Here is a 23354-nt window from a genome sequence, read left to right on the forward strand (position 1 = left end):
TGATAACGCGCTGTCTGGATGGTTACCCAGCGTATCTGTTCTGGGCAAACCAGAGCAGCACGGACCAGCTTCCCGAGCGCTCAGCCGCCTCGTGTGAGACAGCTGGGGTCGTTACTCACTCTGCGCTCTATCATTTCACCCCTTGCGGTTTTACACCACTCCCCACAGCTCCCTGGGGAGACCTTGCACTGAGCAGCGAGGTTTCCCTCGCAGCAAGGAGGATTTTCCTGCTTTCATCCTCGTTTTTCCCATTGCGCGCGGCCCCGGCCGCTCCGCCGCACCCCCAGGTAGCGGCTGGTGATGGAATCGCAGCCTCCTTGTTTTAAGAGACTTCGAGGACACCGGGTAAAGAAAAGGATGTTGGCGTTTTTATCGCGTGGGCAATTCAGTGTTGTTTTCCTATTTTGGAAACAGCTGAACTATTTTAGCTGAAATCTTCTCCAAGCCTGAAATAAGTGCATTTAGGGAAAGAAAAAAGTATATATGTAAAACCCAACAACACAAGGCTTGAGGCGTTCCACTCGTGTGGAAAATTCCAGCTGAAAAAGTAAAGTTTGACATATTTTTAGGCGAGGGAAAACGGGGTCTTACAACATTACACAACCCTAATAATAGTCAGGGCTCCTGGCTCTGGTGTGATATAGGTGAGGCGCTGCAAAAGCTTGGAATAGGAAATAAACCGCGTTGCTTTGTTCAGCACAAATGTCATGCTAGTTATGTGTGTTTAACCTTTAATATACTTTAAATCTAAATTTAACCATGTGGAAAGAATCTCGGATGTCAAAAAACCAAAATCTGCTGGCGATGGAAAAAATTTTGTATCCTCAGCCGGCACTAAATTACCCAGATGCAATTGCTAATGAGCTGAATCTCTTCTGTCCAAAAGGAGTTTGCCCTCACAAAAATAGAAGAGAGTGACACGAAAGGTGACAGCGGGAAGGAGCCGGTGACAGAAGATGATGCTGATCCTGAGGACCTGGAGGTGTTTTACCCCACACATCAGTGGCAAACCATCCGCCCAGGTAACATGCTGCCTGTCACCAGCGTTCCGGCACCACGGGAGCCTTGCGGAACCACCCCATTGTTCCCATGACAATGCGTTATTTGCAGGTGTTCACACGAAGAGGTGTGGACGTGGGACCGGAGACCATCCCCGGCCCAGCGAGTGGGTGCTCAAGTGCGTTGGGTTCCCCGGAGCAGGTGGAGGGGTTGCCGGTCACATCAGAGGTGCTGATGTGTCTCTGCCACCAGCTCCAAACCCCTTTTCCTCTTTGCACGCTTGTTAAGGGACAGAGTTTATAACATGCCAGGTCTGCTGTGCGAAACGCTGCTCGGTGCCGGTCCGATCCGGGCTCCTCGATGTAACGCCGCACAGTGTTTTAACTACGAGCTTTCTGTTCCTTGGCTGTTGCAAATCCAGTTTTTATCCCCATCTGTCCATCCCACAAAAAACATCTTCCTTTTTATTTTTGGTTGGTATCTTTTAGTAGATGTGCATGGGACTTGTGTGGTGAGGAAACACTGGTGAGCAGGTGGCTTTGCTGCAAAAAGCCCTGTGCTGGGAAGGGCTCTGGAGAGGATGAGCGCGTTTAAACACACACAGATGCGTGTGTGCGCACATGGTTTGGCAATTAGGATGGTTAGTAAGGCTGCCTCTGGGGTCTTGGGCCAGGTATTTAATCCACTTGTGCTTTGGTGTCCTTATGTATATGCAGGTGTAATACCTTCCCGCCTCAGAAGGGTGAACTAAGTGGTAATTAATTTGTATAAAGTGCTCTGAATTGAAAAGAGCTTTACCCTGTGCTCAGTATTATCGCTGAAAGTATAAATATGGGATCCATTTGCCTTGAAATTCCTGCCAGATAGAGCAGAATGACTATTCCAAGTGTAAATCTTTGTATAGCATAAAAGTCTAGCAAAAGCTCCTAAATTTCACGAAGCTGCAGTATATACTTATATTCCATTTTTGTACCATTATGTATGGAAGGCGTGTGGTGTCCCTGCTTAGTATTCAGACTGGCAGATCGCCCCTCCTTGTTGAAGCAGAATATGGATGTTCTTGCAGTCGTTACAGTTGTCATTGCTGGGTTTGTTCTCCATTGCTGGGGTGTCCTGTTCCACTTCATTTCTGCAGCAGCTCCACGCTGGGCTGTGGAAGGGGGGGCTCAGCAGCTTCATTTCTCTGCCCGCCTCCCCGGGTGCCCCCGCACCGCCTGCCCTTGTGTCCCCGCAGCAATCGGGACCGGTCTTGGTGGGGAAACAAAAGTTTGATTTGGAATCTGGATCCTTGATTTTAAACAGCGGAAGGGAGCTCAGGGTCGCGTTTCCCCCCGTCACGCTCCCGTTCCATCTTATTTCTGTTCTCAGCTCAACGCAGGATCTTGATGCTTCTGTCTGGTCCCACAGTTGCTTTTCTTTTGTACATATATTTCCAGTTGTACTCGGCTGTTTTCCCAGTTCCTTCTTGCTAATTGCATCAAACTGCGTTTCCGCCGAGACTGCAGCAGTGTCACCACCCTGTAACCTGTCACATCTCCCCACCTGATTTGATGGTTATTGTAGATGTACCGCTGCTCTGTGCGGCCGTTCCCTCGCTGCCTGCAATGTGAGCGGGGTTTTGATCAAGCATTTTCTGGCGCTCGGAGCTCGCTTCAAACTGCTGGAGGCAGCTGGATGCAAACACAGAGAGACAGGTACCCTGAGAGCTCTGCCGCCTGTGATCGGGAAGCCAGCAGATGAGTTGTCTCCTGTGCCAGCCAGCCGGGCGCTGACGGGCTGCGGGAAGGTGGCTGAAACTTCACCAAGTCCTTTAACACCTTGTTAGGCATCGCTTCTTCTGCACTCGGCACTAAATAATGCACCAGGCGCGGTGGAGTTTGACAGAAAGGATACGTGCGCCTTGGAAAGCCTCCCAGCACCTCCATTATTGCATTTTTTGTGTTATCTGAGGAAACGAAGGCTACATCCACAGGGCTTTTCGCCGTGTTCATGGTTGTTGAACTTGCAGGCTGCTTGGGTGTTAGCGAGCAGGGTTGCAGTGTCCTCCGAGCCCCTGCTCACACCACGGCTCGTGCTCAGGTTCCACCACAGGCAGAATGTTTTTTGCAGTTTTGCTCCCTCTGATGTGTTTTTTCCTCTCTCTGAATGCGTTTTCCCCGGTGCCAGCACCCTTGTGAGCCCCTGGAGAAAGCCAGCAGAGGTGGCTGCGTTTGTTCTGCTTACGCTGAGCTGTTGCAGGCACGGGAGGTGAGTCTGTCTGCACACAGGAGCACCCAATGGCTTTTCAAGGTGGTCTTGCTTGATGGTTGTGGCAATCAAAGGCTTGTGCTTAGTGTGCAGGATGGCAGAGGTGAGTGGAAGGGTTGGACAGTGTTGATGGTCTTCTCTTGACAGTTTTCATGGCGCTTCTGTATATAAAAGCATTTCTTCCGTGTTTCCAAGTGACCTCAAAGCTGCCGTGCAAAGTTCTAGAGCACGTGAAGGCTTCATCTCCTGGGAAATTCCTGCTTTTGTGACTTGGGCACCTCGTGTTTTACTTATCATTTCTGATGATGGTGGAAGGTTGGTTTGTTCTGGCCATGTATTCGTATCACTGACCAGCAGATTTTCCACCCTACGTTAGGGTCAGAAGCGGCTCCTCTGGGAAGCCATCGCTGTGAAGATTAAGAAACAGGATCTAAGACGCAAGGGTTTAGATGAGAAAGAAGGGGGCTAACTGACCCCGGGGTGCCGTGTGTCTGCCGGCGGGCTCTGCCATGTCCACGCCAGCGGCACATTCCTGCGCCCTGATGCCGCAGTAACTCCCTGGCAGGTTCCTCAGCTGACAGTTGGAATTAACGTGTCCAGTTTCCAAATCCGGATGGACCAAGCGAGAACCTCATCTGCCCTAACTATCTGTGTGCTTTCCATTTGAGAGAAGCCCACAGTGGGACACAGAAAAATTTCCTTTGGTCCAGAGCAGCTCCCTGCAGACCGGGGAAATGGGGCAAAATCTTGCACCGGCGACTGAAAAGCTGCAGCGTTGGATCTCTCAGGTTTGGACGGCATGTTTCAGTATCTAGCCGGGCAGAGCATCCGTTGCAGGAGCTCGGCTTGCCCATAACTTTTGCTGTAGTTAATCTTCTGGCTTGCAGAGCTCTGTGCTGATACCTGCAGCTACTCTGTGGCGTTTGTACCGTTCAGAGTCATTTTCCTAAGTGCCTAATTATATTGCAGTTAAAAAATAAGAAGCCTTGACTGCCGCTGTTGATCAAACTGCCGGAGCGAAGTTGATGTGAGCGTGCTGTTGTTGCTGCTTCTGCAAAGATGAGACCATTTTATGTTCAGCAGGGAGCCGATGACACATTGCTTAGCATTTAAATATCCACGGCTGCAGCTTCCCAGGGTCTTCGGGCTGCTTTCCCTGCCTTTGCTGTTCGTACTTGTCTCAGGTCTCCTTTCCTGCACAAACAAGGTTTTACATGTATGGAAACGCAGTTCTCAAAGAAAGCGTTCACTTGGGGAGGTAATTTCAGAAACCGCTTTGATGGACTTTGTGTGGTTTGACTAGAAAGAGCAGGACTCGGGATGGGGCATAACTCAGTCTGGTTTCATCGCCGATCTTTGCCTTTCAAGAGGTTTCAGCGTCGGAGCGACGTGGCGCTGCTGGAGGCCGAGGAGAGGTGTTTGGAGCTGGAGAAGGTGCTGGCAGCAGGATCCGTCCCTTGGCGCGCAGTCCCGTGCGGATGCTGCGGCCCGGCGGGGATCCCCTCCCTCTGCTCAGCTCCTGCTGCTCGCCAGACGTCCTGAGCTGCACTGCTCTGCTAATTGCTGTGCTCAGTTAATGAATCTGTCCGAACCATTGCTTTCTGGGTGACCTAGACCTAACTCAAACAGTTACATTACATGCAGGTCTCTGAAATATTGATGTCAGCACGGGCAAGAGAGGGCTGTGAAACATGGCATTAAACCACCAGGGTATGCTTGTTTTTGCAAAGCTTGACGTGTGTAATCCAGGAAATCGGAGCCTCATCAGATCAGCTCAGGTTTGCATGAAGAGGGAAAGCAAATGAGATTTTAAAAACCTCATTTATGCCACATGAAATGCTGGTTTTTGGGGTTTTTTTGGTAAAATAACTTGCTACGGATGTGCAGAGGGGAAAAATCTCGCCTGTGGAACAGGGGGAGCTGCAGGGTGATTAGAGCAGGTCGGAAAGCCCAGGCAGTCTTGGGAGCAGTTGCAGACATTTGGTGCTTGGAGGTGGAGTTCTGGCCACCAACAGCTCTTCCTCTGCTTCTTTCCATCTGACCTCTCGCAGATGAGACTTTTGATGTCTCAAATATATCTTATGCCTGTCCTGTTTATTACCGTGTGCCTTTGTGCCCTCCTCTCTCGGCTTCCCCGTCCCTGTGGGCTCTCTTTGACTTCTCTCCTTGTCATGCCGGCTTGTGCTTAATTCCTCCTTACACTGAAGTCGGCTCTGGCAGAGGCGCGGGGCTGGAGCTCCACGTGCTGCGCCAGGCTCTGGCGCAGGGCACTGCAGGGCGGACATGTGAAATAAATCCAGTTCTCTGTGCCTCGCTCCTCTGAGAGGAATAACGGTGTTTGCTGCCTGTTGTGGATAAGAGGCAGGACCAGGACTGCTCCAGAGATGCCTGGGGAGCCTGCGGACAGGAGGTGTCAGCACCGCTGTTTGAGCAGGGGAGGTGTGAAGCATGCCAGCTTTTGGATGTGGAAATGCTGTCTGTGCGTGCGTCTTTCCCTCTGGCTCAGCTGGGAGCAGCGCTGTCACCCATCTCCAGCCTTTCTCTGCGTTATCCACTTGGATTTTCTTTACCGGCAGGTTCCCGGAGCTGGGGAGTCACAGGATGGTCCTTGTCACGCCATCTCCCTTCAGTGCGCACAAGGGCAGCGGGGAGCAGTATGGTGTCCCCATGGGGTGCCAGGGGAGGTGATGCTGGGAGCATTGTAGCCCTGGACCTGTATAGTCAAACCTTGCGTGAAACAGCAGTGAATCACAGAGTCCCAGAATGTCAGGGGTTGAAGGGCCCTGTAAAGCTCATCCAGTGCAATCCCCCCATGGAGCAGGAACACCCAGCTGAGGTTCCACAGGAAGGGGTCCAGGCGGGTTTGAATGTCTGCAGAGAAGGAGACTCCACAACCTCCCTGGGCAGCCTGGGCCAGGCTCTGCCACCCTCACCGGGAACAAGTTTCTTCTCATCTTTCAGTGGAACCTCCTGTGTTCCAGTTTGCACCCATTGCCCCTTGTCCTGTCACTGGTTGTCACCCAGCAGAGCCTGGCTCCATCCTCCTGACACTGCCCCTTTCCATATTGATCCCCAGGAATGAGTCCCCCCTCAGTCTCCTCTTCTCCAGCTCCAGAGCCCCAGCTCCCTCAGCCTTTCCTCACACAGGAGATGCTCCACTCCCTTCAGCATCTTGGTGTCTGCGCTGGACTCTCTCCAGCAGTTCCCTGTCCTTCTGGAGCTGAGGGGCCACAACTGGACACAATATTCCAGGTGTGGTCTCCCCAGGGCAGAGCAGAGGGGCAGGAGAACCTCTCTGACCTACTGACCACCCCCTTCTAACCCACCCCAGGTACCATTGGCTTCCTGGCCACAAGGGCCCAGTGCTGGCTCATGGTCACCCTGCTGTCCCCAGGACCCCCAGGTCCCTTTCCCCTACGCTGCTCTCTAATAGCTCATTCCCCAACTTACACTGGAACCTGGGGTTGTTCCTGCCCAGATTCAAGACTCTACACTTGCCCTTGTTCTATTTCATTAAATTTTCCCCGCCCAGCTCCCCAGCCTGTCCAGGTCTCTGGATGGCAGCACAGCTTCCAGTGTCACCACTCCTCCCAGCTTGGTGTCACCAGCAAACCTGCTGGCAGTGACTGTTGGTGAGCTGGGCCCCAGGGCACAACACCAGCCTTGCTGGGGAGGGTAGAGCTGCAGAGCCTTTGCTGTTCACTAACAAATGGGAAACCAGAGCAAACAACAGAAATTTATAGGCCGGTAACTGAACTCCCACATTATAAAAACACTCCTCCTCTAATTTGATGAGTGTAGCAATGCAGTTTTGATTGTGTATTTTGTAGCATGTTGTAAATGCAGTGTGTATATTTTTAAATTTTAATGATGTGAGACCTCAGAACTGCGTAGCTTCTGGAACTAAATCATTCCTGGGAGCTGGGCAGAAATGGCTGGGTGTGTGTCAGCACCCTTGATTCGCAGGTTGTAGTTGAGCGGGGTGCCGGGGTTGGTGTCTGTGCCCCGTGTTCTGCTCGGCCCCGTGCTGCTCCGCCTCCGTTCCCTGCGCTTCTCGCTGCTTCTCCATGACCTGGAAGTTCTGTTTGAGCGGCGGAGGAGCACGCAGGTCGACTCAATATGAGTGATAAAGCGTATTTCGATTTATTAGCCCGAACAGCATATACTTATACAGTTCACGATAATTATGCATACCTGTCACCTACTAATTGGCTTAAACTCTAATAGTCACATTTGCATGGTCCTCCTACTTACAGTTCCTAGCTATGCTTATTCTACATTATTGTGCTGTTGAAAGCTGTTTGTGAGACTCTGCTAAGGTCGCAGTGACCTTGCTGATTTTACTGAAACAGTCAGTGGTTCCCACTGCGGCCCAGTCTTGCTACTTATGCTAAGGCCTTCAGAACAGGCTCTGCTCGTACAACTGCTCTATAGACCCATGTCCCTTATTTTTAAGCCATTCTCCAACAATTCTGCAGTCGCCGTTTCCCAGCACGTCTGTGAGGGCGTTGGGCTCGGTATTTGTGAAATGAAATGGCAGCTGGTTCCCTCTCATCCCCCCAAATGCAGCTAAAACTTGTGTTGTCTTCTGTCATTTCAAGAACCGCTGGTATCCTGGCAGCAGCGGTGAGAAAGGCTCTAAATTTACTGCATGGATTGCTCAGGTTTAGGGGCAGAGATGGGTTTTTGGCGAATACTGTCCCTTGCTGGCCGTGGTGTTACTGGTTTTGTTAAACAAACTGTCTTTTTTTTAAACAACGAGTCTTTTGCAGTGATTCACATACCGCCAAAAACTAATTAAGCAGCTGAGATAAAAGTTTTCAGCTTCTCTAACACGTGGCCCTGTGCTGGGACGTTGGGCACAACCGAAAGGGGTGTAGTGCTGTGTCCTCCTGCCCGCGCTGTGGCCGCCCCATGGCGTGTGACAGGTGTGTTATAAGGTGGTTATACACCAGGGGATGGAGCTGTTTGAGAGCCAAGCAGCTTGTTCTTGTGCAACAGGAGGAAGTTAGGCTGTGTTGTTCAAAATATTTTCAAGCTCAGCTTTCATGATGCTCTGACTGGTGGTGGTATAATGTAACGTTAGCAAAGAGAATAAGGTGGTATAGCAGCAGACATAGGCACTGGGAATCATCCATATGGTTAAATTTGCATTGTTTGGAAGGGAAAAAGTGCCTTGAAAGAAGAGAGACACTGTTTCCCACTCTCTCTTTTATCTCCTTGCTGCCAAGCCGGGGATGCTGCGAGCACGGCAGCTGCAGGAGACGCTTCAGCGTGTGCCGGGTGATGAGGAACGTCTCGCTATGGTTTTTATGTGCTAGCATGCTGTATTTTCTGCAATAACGTTAACAAACGTCGTGTGACTGCTTAGAAGGATGAACCTCATTAAAGAAGAGGTATTTAATAACAGGCCTATTTTTATCTCTGTCTGTATCTAACAGTCTGCACATTTATTTCAAGCTTGTAACAGTGTTCTGGAAGAAAAATGTTTTCCCTCGTGGAAAACGTTTGGGAGTGCATCCAGCCTTGGTTATCTTGAGCTGCCAGTCTGAGTGAGATCCCTCTTCCTTCCAGGGCAAGCGAGCCCAGGACCTTGGCTCCAGCGTTTCATTGAGTATTATAAGAAAGTGTTTGTCAACAAGTGCGACTTGGGTTCTAGAGTCTTTTCAATATAATCAGAGCAGCTCCCTTACCCTTACACTTCCAACGCGTGGTGTTGACCTGGGAGAAAAGCCTTCCCGGTGTTGCAGTGTGCGCTTGCCTAGCCGTGGGTTGCGCCTCCGTCCCCGTGAAACCCTGAAGGCTGCTTCATGGCCATGAAAACCTTGAATCCCCACAAAGCGCCGTGGGGGGTGCTGGGGATCAGACCTGTCCTGATCCCCTCCGAGCTGCGAGGGGAGCTCCTTGTGCCAGTGCAGCTCTGTGCCCTGTCACCTCATTGAGTGGGTCTTCTCTCCTCTTTGGTGACAGGCTCCCAGGCAGTTCATTCCTGGTTTGGGTGATATTTTCCCAGTGTGGGTGTTATTTTCCCAGGCTGCTCCCGGGCGCTGCAGACCATTGGTGACCACACACTCCTGGAGAGCTTGGCCATTGCACAGAATCCCAGAGTGTCAGGGGTTGGAAGGGCCCTGGAAAGCTCATCCAGTGCAATCCCCCCATGGAGCAGGAACACCCAGCTGAGGTTCCACAGGAAGGGGTCCAGGCGGGTTTGAATGTCTGCACAGAAGGAGACTCCACAACCCCCCTGGGCAGCCTGGGCCAGGCTCTGACACCCTCACCGGGAACAAGTTTCTTCTCATCTTTCAGTGGAACCTCGTGTGTCCCAGTTTGCACCCATTGCCCCTTGTCCTGTCACTGGTTGTCACCCAGAAGAGCCTGGCTCCATCCTCCTGACACTGCCCCTTTCCATATTGATCCCCAGGAATGAGTCCCCCCTCAGTCTCCTCTTCTCCAGCTCCAGAGCCCCAGCTCCCTCAGCCTTTCCTCACACGGGAGATGCTCCACTCCCTTCAGCATCTTGGTGGCTGCGCTGGACTCTCTGCAGCAGTTCCCTGTCCTTCTGGAACTGAGGGACCACAACTGGACACGATGGCTCTGCAGGTCAGGCCTCCCACAGGGCTGATGTTTTTCTGCGTTTGCAATTTGACTATGTAGTCTCATACATTAATCCCTGACCTATTGATACAATGCAGACGTTGTGTTTCCAGACCATTTGTTCTCATTTGCCGGCCGCGGTGGAGGCAGGCAGTCTGCCGCGGCCCCGAGGGGATGCACCGGCTCTGTCCCCATCCGTCCCCAGCGTCACCAATCGGCTCCTCACCCGCCTGCCGACCATCACAGAACGGCTCTGGGCCCAGAAGTGCTGTTTAAACAACAGTACTGTACAGCCTGGGCCCGGAATGACCATTCCTGAACCCGTCACCCAGCACAGGAATGTGGCCACATGCTCCGGGAGCCGCTGGGCTTGGTCCCTGTTTGAACGCTGTTACTCAAACACCCGGCTCTGGGAGCTGAACCCACAGTTTGGATCATCACTAAAACACAGTTCCACAGCATTATTTTTTTCATAATTAGGAGGAAACTCTTTTTCCCCTCCATCTTGCTCTGGCCATTCCTTTCTGCACTCTTAAGGCCCTGCTTGCTGAAATTTCTACAAAACTGATTCGAGATGGGCGAGCACAAAGTCAGAATATTTCTCAGGCAGTCGGCACACACTCAAGCGGCTCCTGCATGAAGTGTTTCACTCCGCTCCTTCACAGTTCATGCCTGTGAATTAGTGCTCTTACTCTTTATTTTCCCATGTGTTTATTTGTGGGATCACACAGCAGCAGATCTTTGTCCACAAACCCTTTCCAGTGCTGTGTGCTCTGCCTGCTCCATCCTGGCTTAACAGCACGTTGCTCTTCTGAGGAAGACCCTGAATATCCACCATGCTGTCCTGATTGAAGGAGACGTTTTCTCTGATCTCTGCCCTCCATTCATTTTAGAACCTGCAATGAATTTGGGATGTAAATTTAAAAAGGCTGTTCGGTGCGAGGTCTAGGAGTTTGTTTTGTGTTTGTTCTTACTTGCAACGAATACCAGAACAAATGTGTCTGCTGTACCGAAACAGCTTCTTTTAGCATCTCAGGGAAGCTTTGGCGTTAAAAAATAAATATATCTGTGTTTTTCCAGCTCTGCTTTACCAGCATGAGCTCAGGAAATAAACGTGATCTCCCTGGGTCTGTCCTGATGCTTTGTAGAACTAATTCCCAACTATCGCAAGAACTCTTACAACACTATATGCAAGTTTAATTTTTTATTCCGTGTTTACTTTTTGGAAGGAGTAAGCCTGGTGGTGTTGGAAATTCTAATTAAGGGTGACATTTCTGATTCAATAGAATCAGTCCCGAGGTTGTTTTTCCTCCCTCCTGATTTTGCTGCCTGCTCCTTCAGACTGCGGGAAGTCTTGCTGGGGTCATTGCCTTGCAGCGGGATGTTCCCTGCGTCCTGAACTGATGGAAGCCTGAGCCCGCCGCTCGGTATCACTGTGTCCTCCTGCCCGAGGTCTCCCAGCGCTGCAGACCTGACGGTGATGGCAATTCCAGGGTTGTGCCAAAGAAGGAACACGAGGCTGCGTGTCTCTGCTGTCCCTGCAGGGTGCGGATAAATAGATCTCATCAACAATTTACGTTTCTTAACCCCAGACCGGGTTTTATTTTTAGGATCTGTCATTCAGCCCAAGCGAAACCTTTTCCATTTCTGGTGGTGTTTCTAAAAGCAGCTTTAAGTTATCGCCAAGACTGTATTTTAAGATGTGTTTACATTTTGATATAATCTGCTTTTCTTATTTGAAACAAAGCCCACCTGTTCTTCATTAATTATACTATCATTTAACCTGCTAAACACACTGCTACTAATTACAGTTACCTCTCCGCTCTGCGCTCGGTGATGTGCAGAAATTATCAGCCCTCTCTGTATCTCCGTTAGCCAGAGCTGTAAGGAGGTGGCACATTGCGGAGGCTCTTACAGGTGTTGAAAGGTATGGACAGACGGTGTGACATAGAATCACAGAACCATTTTGGTTGGAAGAGACCCTCAGGATGGAGTCCAACCATAACCTGGCTCTAGCACTAAACCACGTCCCTGAGGGCCTTGTCTAAATGCTGGAAGGGGCAGCATGGTTCAGGGGGACCTTAACAGCAAAAAACAAAATGGAAGAAACATAGAAAAGTCTGTCGTACTGTAGAGTGAGTGAACGCTGGAGCAGGTCAGAGAGCTTCAGAACCCCGTGGGACACGGTGGTGGGCAACCCGCTGGTGCAGCCCTGCTGGAGCAGGGTAGGGATGGACGGTCTCGGAGGGCTCTCCCAGCCTCAACCCATGTGTGGCTGTCTGGCAGTGGCTTTTTGAAGGCACAACATCTCCTGGTGGGCTCCACAGATTGCCGCGAGGCCTGGTGGTGACGCTGCCTGCTGCTGCTGGGCTGGCCTGCGGGACCAGAGCCTCTGCTGGGAGATAAACCAAGGGGCTTTGCACCTGAGCCCTGTTTTATCATCTTTCCTCCACTTCAGGTGCTCTCCAGACCTTTGGATCCTGTCTGAAGTGGACAGGGCCTGTCCTGGGGGAGCAGGCTGGTGGCTGAGGTGGCACCTGAGCTGGTCCCTCACCCCATGGCCCTGGGGCAGGCCTGGCCTTGCTGGCAGCAGGAGGGAGGAAGAGCTTCCACATCAACCCGTGCTGCTCAGAGGTATTAACGTCACCCGTTTATGAGGAGGAAATGTATACGCTCTCCTTCATCCACTCCAGCAAAGATCCTCAGGTTGGGTCAAACCGTCTACACCAGCTATTTTTACTGTTTGCTCTCTGCTGTACTTGATAAACTTGACTTAAGTGTGGGCTTTTGTTAGAGTTTGGCTTTATTTTTTTGTTCCTGAAGTGGTGTAGAGCTGTGTGCTGTGATTTCAGTGTGGATGCAGCGGGCAGGGGTGGGACCAGAGCATCTTGATTCTCGTCAGGTGCGTTTGTGCCCAGGGCGCTGCCCGTGCACCCCGGAGTGCAAAGGTGGTTTTCTTCAGGCTTAGGAACACAACACAGACAGGTAAAACCAGACACACCTGAGAGACACCGACACGTCTCCTCTGCATCAGCTGGGCAGTACCCGTTTAATAATTGATCCCTGCTTGTGCCACCAAAGCTTTATACTGGGTGGAGACGTGTGGATTTTGGGGGAGGTTAACCCCAACCGTAGGCTTGTTGGGTGTCAGGCGGGATTTGCAGCACTGGCAGCTGGGGAGAAAAACAGTTATTAAGTGTAATGTGGCACCTTGGATACAGAAAGCATGGGAAGACAATAAATACAGACTTCTATAATGTCGTTTTATAGTGTCACTCTTCAGAATTTATTAAGACTTAGTTGCAGCGATGCCTGCAGCTTCTCCTGGTTGAATCAGTAAATTCTGTTCGTTATCTCCAGCACTCGTTTTGACCTACTGTGTTTAAAAAAGAGGAAATATCAGAGGCGTGGGGGCACCCCAATTGCTTTCTTTGGCAGCTGGGGTTTTTTTGCTGTACGTCCAGCTTTTCCCAGGTTTGCTGCTAACACCCCCAGTCAGTGTTTGTCTGGGTGGATGGACCCAAAACGTGAGGTATTGCTGAATAAGAGCACGGAGGAAGGCAGGTGCTGGTGAGCCGTGGTGAGGAGGGACGCGACCGTCACCTGGGAGCAAGTCTGCGTGTCCTGTCACCCCCCGGCGTGGGGACAGCAGAGGGTGGTGGCAGCTGGGGATGGGTTTGCAAGCCCTTCCTCATCGACAGAAAGGTGCTTGCTGAAGCCTCGGGCTCAAAGAATAATTCATGGTCACTTCTGTGCGGGTGGTGCCGCTCGTTTGCTGTGGGGAGCTCGGTGCTGAGCGGCACCGGCAGTTTTCAAGAGTTTCGCCGATCTACAAATGAAATTGTTCCCATTTCTCCCATTTTCTGTCAGGCACAAACCAGAGCGGCGGCGTGTTCGTGTACCTTCATCCCCGTCCTCAGCATTTAGCCCTCCAGGATGGAAGAAAAGGAGTTCAAGCCAAACCTTCCGATAATTTATTATATTCTTTGTGCTTCAGGGCAAAATTTAAGTTGCCAAAAGCAGATGTTTGCCTGCTCCTTTTTTAGCTCTCAAAGTACTTTCTGTGTGCTTGATTGATGGATGTCCCTGTTACATTAATAGTTGGGCTTTGCAGAAAGCTGTTATTACCAGGAGAATCTGGTGTGGGTTTCAGTTTTTCTTCTTGCATTGAAAATACATTATTACTGTCTTTTAGAGGAGAGAAAAAAAAAAAAAGGCTCCAATTCAGGCATTTTGCTTTGCTTTCTCAGGCTCCTTCGCAACTGTCTCTTTGAGGCACTTTTAAAATCAGCGTTACCAGTGTTCTTTATATTTTACTGTGTGGCTGAGGGTTTCTGCATCTTGCTATTGATTTGGGATTGTGGTGCAGGACGTTTGGGTGCAGGCAGGTTGGTGTGATGGATTGATTTGTGTGTGGCTTCCCGATCGCCCCTGAGCTCTGTGCGTGTCCCTCTTGCAGGACGCTGAGCCTGGGAGCTGCCGGGAGAACGTGGAGCCCAGGGCTGCAGCCTCGAGACGCTGAAATCATGACTGTTCATTGAGTTTGATTTTGGTTTTATATCAGATGCAGAGTTGTGCTTGTGAGGTCTCTTGTGTGGTCATTGCAGACTTGTTTCGTGTTCCGCATTGTAGGAGCATAACAGGTTGTCCTGGTTTTGTTCGCGGTGGATACCTGGGGAGGAACAACCCCCGGCACCAGCACAGGTTGGGGTGACCTGCTGAACGCAGCTCTGCAGAGAGGACCTGGGAGTTCTGGGGGACAACAGGTTGGCCACGAGTCACCAATGTGCCCGTGTGGCCAAGAGGCCAACGGTACCTGGGGTGTGAGGAAGAGTGTGGGCGGCAGGTCAGGGAGGTTGTTCCTGCCCCTCTGCTCTGCCCTGGGGAGGCCACATCTGGAGCTGTGGGTCCAGTGCTGGGCTCCCCAGTTTAAGAAGGACAAGGAATTACTGGAGGGAGTCCAGCAGTGGCTATGAAGATCATGAGGGGTCTGGAGCATCTTTGTGATGAGGAGACACTGAGAGAGCTGGGGCTGTTGAGCTGGAGAAGAGAAGCTGAGAGGGGTCTGATCAATGGATCAGTATCTCAGGGTGGGTGTCAGAGGATGGAGCAGACTCTGTTCAGTGGTGCCCAACACCAGGGTGAGGGGCAACGGGCACAGACTGAAGCACAGGAGGCTCCATCTGAACATGAGCAGAAACGTCTTTGCTGGGAGGTGCCAGAGCCTGGCCCAGGCTGCCCAGAGCGGGTGTGGAGTCTCCTTCTCTGAGCCATTCAAACCCGCCTGGACCCACCTGTGTGATCTGCTCTGTGACCCTGCGTGAGCAGGGCTGGGCTGGGGATCTACAGAGGTCCTGCAACCCAACTGGGCTTGGATTCTGGGATTCTGTGGTCGTAATGCAGCTTCAGCTCTTTGGACCAGTGCTGGCACGAGTGCTGATGGTGCCCTTTGGATGGGCTCTGCTGGCAGATCAGGTGTGAAGACCAAGTCTCAAAATAGTCTGGAAACGTGGCACCATCTGTAGGTGCAGTTGGATTTGCAGATGTAGACATGTGGAGTGTGTTGGTGGACCGTAGGCATGTCTGTCTGGGACCAGAGGCAGGTGTGAGGGGTGACACGGCTGTGACTGGCACAGGGGCTCCAAAATGCGGCTGTGACTGCAGGCGGCTGCAGCAGGAGTGTGGTGGAGAGGACAGAGAACCATGTGTGTGCACATGGCAGGTTCTAAAAGCGCAGCAAGGGAAGGTTTCTGTGCAGGGAGGGTTTGCAGGTACCTCAAGCTTGTCGGGAGCAGCGGGGCAGCAGCCCCGCTCCGGCGCTCTCGGACAGGTCTGGAAGGGGTTGTTGCTCAACCTGCCTTCGGACAGGCTGCTTCCAAACCTCTGTGCACCGGCAGCACAGGCTGCACGGCTCTGGGTGCTGTGGTTGCAATGACACACAGTGTGTGGCTGGTCTGGGTGAACAGCACATTGCTGCCAGCTGGACTGCGGGGTTTGCTTGTCAGAGAATCATAGAATCCTTTAGGTTGGAAGAGACCCTCAAGATCACTGAGTCCAACCATAACTCTAACACCAAACCCTGTCTAAATGTGTTTTAAACCCCTCCAGGGATGGTGACTCCAGCACTGCCCTGGGCAGCCTGTTCCAATGCCCCACAGCCCTTTGGGGAAGAAATTGTTCCCACATCCAACCTCAACCTCCCCTGGCGCAACTTGAGGCCGTTTCCTCTGCTCCTGGCGCTTGTTCCTGGGGAGCAGAGCCCGACCCCCCCTGGCTCCAAGCTCCTTTCAGGCAGTTCAGAGATCAGAAGGTCTCCCCTCAGCTCCTGTTCTCCAGCTGAACCCCCCAGGTCCCTCAGCCGCTCCCATCACACGTGTGCTCCAGCCCCTCACCAGCTCCGTCGCCTCCTCTGTACTCTCTCCAGTACCTCAATGTCCTTCTTATGATGAGAAGCCCAAAACTGACCCCAGGATTCAAGGCAGATTTATCCTCAGCAAGGTTCAACTCCTAGGCACGTAAAACACTTTGTGGATGCCTTCTGATGAATTAGTGGTTGCAGTTTATCCACTCGTGCTGGGGACCAGCGCTGCCGTGTCCCTGCAGGAGCAGCCCAGAGCCGGGCTTTAGAACGCGCTGGCGGGGGACACGACCAGCGGAGATCTGGGTCCGGCAGTCGGGAAGGAGGTGACACGCGTTACTGTGGGAGGCTTCGCCCTTGCCGCTGGGACTTCGTTAGCAATTCCGTTGATGTTCTGGAAACGAAAATGTAATTCAGACCACCTTCTCCTCCAAGCTGACCCTGAGAATCTGGGAGGAGAACAGCTCCTGAATAATGAAGGTACATATTTTTCCTTTTTGCTAGAGTCACTCTCGGTGTTGAAGTGCGCTGCACAGTGTCATTAGTTTCCTTGAACTTACTGCTCCAAGTACTTTGCATTAATATAATTACCTAAATTGCAGGCTCATTAATCACAGCGTGCCGCAGCATATCGCTGTCTCACCGAATTTTGCGGCTGCTGGGAACCCCTGTAGCCCTGGCGAGGGGGTGGCGGCCGTGGCTGGAGCACCCCCTGTACGTGTGCTGGGTTCAGCCTGGGCTGTGATCCGCCTGTCTTCTGCGGGGAGGGGACACGGGCCGTGGGGACGCAGCTGGGCAAAGGTGGTAGGTTTCTCACAGGGGGTTTTGCTGAACCACATCCCTGCTGCAGCTGCAGATTTTGGGTCCGTGGAGGTCCCGGCAGAGCGGATCCTGAGCTGTGCGCAGGGCTGGGCTGCAGGGCCCTGTGGCGAGGCTGTGGCTCTGTCTCCGTGGCAGAGCTCTCAGCCTTCCTGGCAATGTAAATTCTCCTGGCTGCGTGCTAAAATTACACTGAGTTATTGATTTATCTTTGAGAGGATTTCCTTCCCCAGGGACGTTTCTGGCCACTGTAATGATTTAGTTCTTGTGTGAGTGCAGGATCAGCACCCCCTCCAGCCGCCACCGCAGCCCTGGTGCTCCCCCCGGCTTCCTCCGCAAGCTGATTTCTGTTCCAAAGCCAAGGTTATTTTGCTGTTACTTCCATGTGACAGCTGCAAATAAAAGGGCATTTTCAGCTTCACACTGAGCAAGCTGCAAGTCTCGCACTGGTCTTCATCCCACCATCCTGCGCCTGTCGCAAACGCAGCTCTGAGGCTGGTGCATGGGAGCGTGAGGCCATGCCAGCATCAGCGTGCCCGGGCTCCTGGGAGTGTTTTAGGTCTTTAAAGTGGAGTGTGATGGGAACAGGATCATGCAAACATGTTTTTCTAAAGATACAGGGTACAGCTTCTCTTTTCTTCGCTTTCTGCTGGCTCGTCCCTGGAGCATCTCTAAAAATCAAGCCAGGCAAGTTCAATTTTCATCTCCTACTTGAACCCCTGAGGAGGCAAAGCCAGTTCCCTTCTTCCACCACCAGTTTTTTCCCCTTTGCCATGAAATCACCATCAGCAGATGGACCTGACCCTTCAGGAGTTGGGCCAAGTGTTGTAGTGGGTGTCTCCTGAGGGAGGTGACGGGCTCTGTGTCCCGGGTGCCCGTCTCCGGCAGTGCCCCATCGAAACACCTCCCTGTGGGATCCCGTGTCTGACCCCACGCCGGCTTTGATCCCATCTCAGCTGCATCGTGCACATTGATAAAGTGCGAGGCTGCTCACACGCGGTGTTATAAAACAGTGCCCCCTGATTAGGCCCAGGGAGAACATCAGTTTATTTTCTTATGAACCAAGTGTGGCACAACTGCCTTCTTTCCTAGCGATCTGTCTGCGAGATAGAACAAGTCCTTAGCATCTGTCTTAAATACTGCAGCGTTGACAAGTTCTCTTGACAGAAATTAGGCTAATGTCCCTTACGACTGCATTAGCTATAGAAACGAGGCTTTAAATTGCAGCTTTGGAAAGCACTATACCACCGCTCTCTCCCAGGCATCTTCTTATTCCAGCTTTTATTATCCAGATTTGTTCTCACTATAGCTTGGCAGCGTAGCGTGTTCTCCGATACGTTCTGTGAATCTCACAGCTGGAAGCTGAGGACAGGATTGCTGAGAGCCCGTTGTGTTTAAAAGGCACAGAGATGAGGTTCTCAGGACATGGGGCAGTGCCAGGGGTGGGTTATGGTTGGACTCCATGATCCTGAGGGTCTCTTCCAACCAAAATGATTCTGTGATTCTATGAAGGCCCCTTCCCAAGTGGTGTCCTTTCCATGCCCCCATGTTGCTGGGTTCTTTGGGGGTGGTTTTCTCTGCCCTTACATTCATCTGTGGTGACCATCTCAACAGTCTCTGAGGGTGCCAGATGTGGAAACAGCCATGGCTGATGATGTTCTGGAGTTGCTAGTTGTCATAGTAAAGAAAAGCCAATGGTACCTGGCTCAAAAAGGTAATAGATACCTGAAATTCAGAATAAATATAATTCTCAGTTCGTTTTGTCAGGTTCTCAGTTCTCTCGGTCACCCCCCTTGTCCTTCTCTGCCTGTGTTCTGCATTGATCTTCTCCCAACGTAGATAAGCCTTCAGCATCCCAGATGGGCTTTCTAGTCTAACAAACACACCTGGGCGATGGCAATTATTGAATAGGTTGCAGTGACATTATGAAGTGGCGTAGGCTTGGGGATAAGTAACTTAGTGAGCCAGAGAGGGATTAAAACTGGCTTTAGTAATAATGTTTCTTTTGGATGCTGAGGTGCCCACATGGTGGGACCAAGGTCACCACAGCGTCCATGCCGCCCAGCATGCCATTTGATAGCTGAAGTAACCCCAGCGTGGCTTCGGTCTCCACTTTGCTTCTGCTGCCCAGACCTTTGTGGGATTAAACTCTTGTAACTGCTGCCGATCACAGAATCGAGCCCCATATTGAAAGAGAAAATAAAGCAAGTGCTTCCTGTTGAGTCACTGAGCACAGGCACCACGCTGGGACCGAGGGCGTGCGGTAACGCTTAGAAGTGATTGGCTTGAAACTGGAGATAAGGGTTCGCTTATAAAGTGAAAACGTGTGTTTTTGCCAATTTTACGAAAGTGTGACCCTTCCTCCTCCTGCCCTGCTATTATTTTTTCCTGGTGTGTTTTCTGCTGTTGCGGTGCCAGTGAGAGAGGAACTGTTGCCAAGAGGGGGGTGGGAGGGCAGAAGCACTTGTTGCAGGGAGCTCTTTGCCATATGAAGCATTTCTGTATTGGCAGCAGCAGAAGAGAGATGAGCAGATGCTGCTGCATCCCCTTGCTTCTTCCTTAGAGCCTTCAACCCCTGGGCCTCGCTGGTGTCCTCCTTCGCGTACCTCATAGTCTCTCCAAGCGTCCCAGGAGCGGCACACACATGCAGGAGGTGCGTGTTCCTGCCTGTGACAGCCAGCGGGATCCTCACAGAGCCACAGATCCCAGAATGTCAGGGACTGGAAGGGACCTGGAAAGCTCACCCAGTGCAATCCCCCCATGGAGCAGGAACACCCAGCTGAGGTTCCACAGGAAGGGGTCCAGGCGGGTTTGAATGTCTGCAGAGAAGGAGACTCCACAACCCCCTGGGCAGCCTGGGCCAGGCTCTGCCACCCTCACCCCCAACAAGTTTCTTCTCATCTTTAAGTGGAATCTCCTGTGTTCCAGTTTGCACCCATTGCCCCTTGTCCTGTCACTGGTTGTCACTGAGAAGAGCCTGGCTCCATCCTCCTGACACTGCCCCTTTCCATATTGATCCCCAGGAATGAGTCCCCCCTCAGTCTCCTCTTCTCCAGCTCCAGAGCCCCAGCTCCCTCAGCCTTTCCTCACACGGGAGATGCTCCACTCCCTCCAGCATCTTGGTGGCTGCGCTGGACTCTCTGCAGCAGTTCCCTGTCCTTCTGGAACTGAGGGGCCACAACTGGACACAACATTGCAGGTGTGGTCTCCCCAGGGCAGAGCAGAGGGGCAGGAGAACCTCTCTGACCTACTGACCACCCCCTTCTAACCCACCCCAGGTACCATTGGCCTCCACACTCGTTATCATATTAACACCACAAGAGGATCAAGGTTTGATGAGTTTTTAGGCTGGGCTACCTGCAGGATCATAGTTTTGGCCACCAGCCAAAACCGGGTGTGAGTTAAATGGACCGGCTCCAACAGCATCAGCCAGGGTCCATTGCCTGTCACCACTGGTCTGCCTGTCACCGCCGGTCCGCCTGTCTGCCTCGTCCTCCCTTCCTCCCCCGCAGCCGAAGCCAAGTGCTGGCAGTGGGTGTGTTTGGCAGGAGGCGTTGGTAGCCGCAGCCCGGTGCTCGTGGGGTGCTGCCGGTTTGAATAACCGGGCTGGCAGCCCCCGGCACTGGCCGAAAAATCGAGAGAGCACAAATACCGGTGCCGTGGGAGAGCTGGGTGGGTTTAAATTGGCAGTCGTGGGTGGTTGTCCAGCCGAGTGTCCAAATCTAAGGGATGGTTTCGCGTGCCTAACCAAGCATTGCTGGAAAGGCTCTTCCTTGCGACGCTTTGTTCTCCGCTAGCTGTGGATCACATCGCAGGAGGAGGGATTTGATTCTGGAGTCATTTTAAAAACGTTTTCTTTATATCTGCCAGGGGAAACAAATTACAGAGAAGACCTCTCAGCACTAGGACAAAAGAGTGGCTCTAAACCGCTTTTCAAATAAACAAGTGTTTGAGCTGCAGGCCCGATGGGTGGTGTTTAAATACATCATCGTTACTGCCGCAAGTGAGCGGTTGGCGTTAAATATCGTAAGATGAGAGAAAGTTCTGCCGAGGTTCACTGTGGGCACTTGTCTCCCCATGATCCTGGTTATATGGAGCCCTCAGCATCCTGAGTCCACACAGAACTCCAGGAAAACAGGAGCCCAGGGAACACCAGTGAGTGTCTGTTGCTCAATAACAAACCGGGATGGAAACAGCGCTTTCCCTGCGCCCTGTTCCAGTAGAGTTCAAGTCCAGCGGAAAGCAGCACTGCTTCTGTGAGACATAGAAGGACCCTGGGCAAGAGCAGAGATGGTGACACTTTGGGACGTGTCAGTGCAGCGATTTGGGGGTTTTCCTGGGGTTGGCTTTGCTACCGCTGCTCTGCTCAGCGTTGAACTGGGTTCACCCGCGGTCAGCTTGAATGCGGTTCAGGTGGCTTCTGTCCCTGCTCTGCTGCAAAACCACTGTTGGAGAAGATGTTGTGTTTGGACATCACCATTTTGACAGGTGGAATTGCAAGATATTTATTGACATAGCTTCGAATATTATATAAAAGATTTGCCAGGTACACTAACTAACTAAAGTGTCTTACGTGAAACATCCCTGATTTTGTTGAGTTTTTTTAACTCTTCAGTCTCTCAACAATTCTGCACATTCAGGCATTTCTGGAGGATGCTGGTGCGAGTTGCTGCTCAGAGCTAAATATCTTTTTCCACTGAAAGATGAGAAGAAACTTGTTCCTGATGAGGGTGTCAGAGCCTGGCCCAGGCTGCCCAGGGAGGTTGTGGAGTCTCCTTCTCTGCAGACATTCAAACCTGCCTGGACACCTTCCTGTGGAACCTCAGCTGGGTGTTCCTGCTCCATGGGGGGATTGCACTGGATGAGCTTTACAGGGCCCTTCAACCCCTGACATTCTGGGATTCTGTGATCTGTGTGTTGGCCCTCCCTGCGCAGTGTTTGTCTGCATGCTCTGGAAGGTGGAAGAAAATGGCAATTAGAGTTGTTTGCTCTTGCTGTGAGGACAAAGCTCCCATCTCTTGGTTTCATAGAATCACAGAATCATTTTGGTCGGAAAAGCCCCTCAAGATCATCAAGTCCACCCATACCCCACCCCTGGCCCTGCCCCATGTCCTGAGAACCTCATCTCTGTCTGTCCAGCCCTCCAGGGCTCGTGACTCCAGCACTGCCCTGGGCAGCCTGTTCCAATGCCCCACAGCCCTTTGGGGAAGAAATTGTTCCCCACATCCAACCTCAACCTCCCCTGGCGCAACTTGAGGCCGTTTCCTCTGTTCCTGGGGAGCAGAGACCAACACCCTCCAATTTCTTCTGTAATCCCAACAAGGGAAGGACATCTTATCCTTGTCAGCCTCCTGCACAAGCAGGGTCTTTCTCCATATCGAGGTGTAATGATAAGACGAAATACTGGTGATAAGAGCAGGCTGACCCCACGGTGTTTGGGATTTGCAGGCAGAGGCAGCAGGGCAGTGCCCACAGGGGATTTCCTCCGGCATCCCCGCCCTACAGATGCTGCCAGCATGTGCTTGAGGAACAGTTTCATGAACATGTCAAACGTATGAAGGTTTTTTTCTGTAATTAATGACAGGAGGTAATTAGAGCCCTTGCTGTCACTGATGGTGCAGACTTGATAATTCGGTGGGCGCTGGGCAGCGAGCAGGACGGTGCTTCTGCAAGGACGTGCTGTGCTCAACGGGCAGCCGTGCTCTCCCAGCAGAAGGACAGAGCTCGTGGAAATCAGAGTCAACGTGAAGCGGCTTTTTGAAATGTTTTCATCCAGCATCAGGAGCTTCTGCTTGAAATGTGGCTGTGGGTGTTCGGGATGGGGGGAAGCGCCGGGACTGTTTCTGGGGAAGCTTCCAGCCTTGATGCTGTTAAACCTCCCCGCCAGCCATCTGGGAGAGGTGATTAAGAGCATATTAATGACCTTTTCCACTTAACTGGGAGGAGCTGTGAGTGCCAGAAAGCGAATTAATACAAAAGGCTGTAGCTGAGTGAAGAAGGGGCAGGAAGGAGCAAAATGAGATGCAGGCTCTGGGCTTCCTCTTCCCATCAGCAATCCATCTCTTCTTGACCTGTGTCTTCTACACATCTTCCCTTCCTTTTGTATGTAAAAATGTTCTGTTTCGAAATAACAAGCAATCCGAGGAGTGCTGTGACTCATCCTTATAGAAAAAAGGAAGAAAGCGCAGGCAGGCTGTGCAGCTTCCCTGCTCGGCAGCGCTAACCGGAGCACCTGGAGGCCATCGGGATGGGGCTGCTTCGTCTCTTCCTCCCAGCCCAGTGATCAGTGTGAGAAGTGTGGCACATCCCCACAGCTCCCCGGGGGTCCCGTCCCTCC

General features: G+C 51.9%; 1 protein-coding gene across 3 annotated transcripts in view; it reads left to right on the forward strand.

Moving 5' to 3' along the window:
* Positions 1-23354, forward strand: part of SIL1 (SIL1 nucleotide exchange factor) — a 101462-nt gene that overhangs the window by 26197 nt on the left and 51911 nt on the right. For all 3 annotated transcript variants that reach the window (XM_065849417.2, XM_065849418.2, XM_065849419.2), the window contains exon 4: positions 887-1022. In XM_065849417.2, the coding sequence (XP_065705489.1) occupies positions 887-1022 (136 nt within the window). The remainder of the gene's footprint in view (positions 1-886; positions 1023-23354) is intronic.

The sequence above is a fragment of the Patagioenas fasciata genome, chromosome 14 (assembly GCF_037038585.1).
Source record: "Patagioenas fasciata isolate bPatFas1 chromosome 14, bPatFas1.hap1, whole genome shotgun sequence".
In the NCBI taxonomy this organism is placed as follows: domain Eukaryota; kingdom Metazoa; phylum Chordata; class Aves; order Columbiformes; family Columbidae; genus Patagioenas; species Patagioenas fasciata.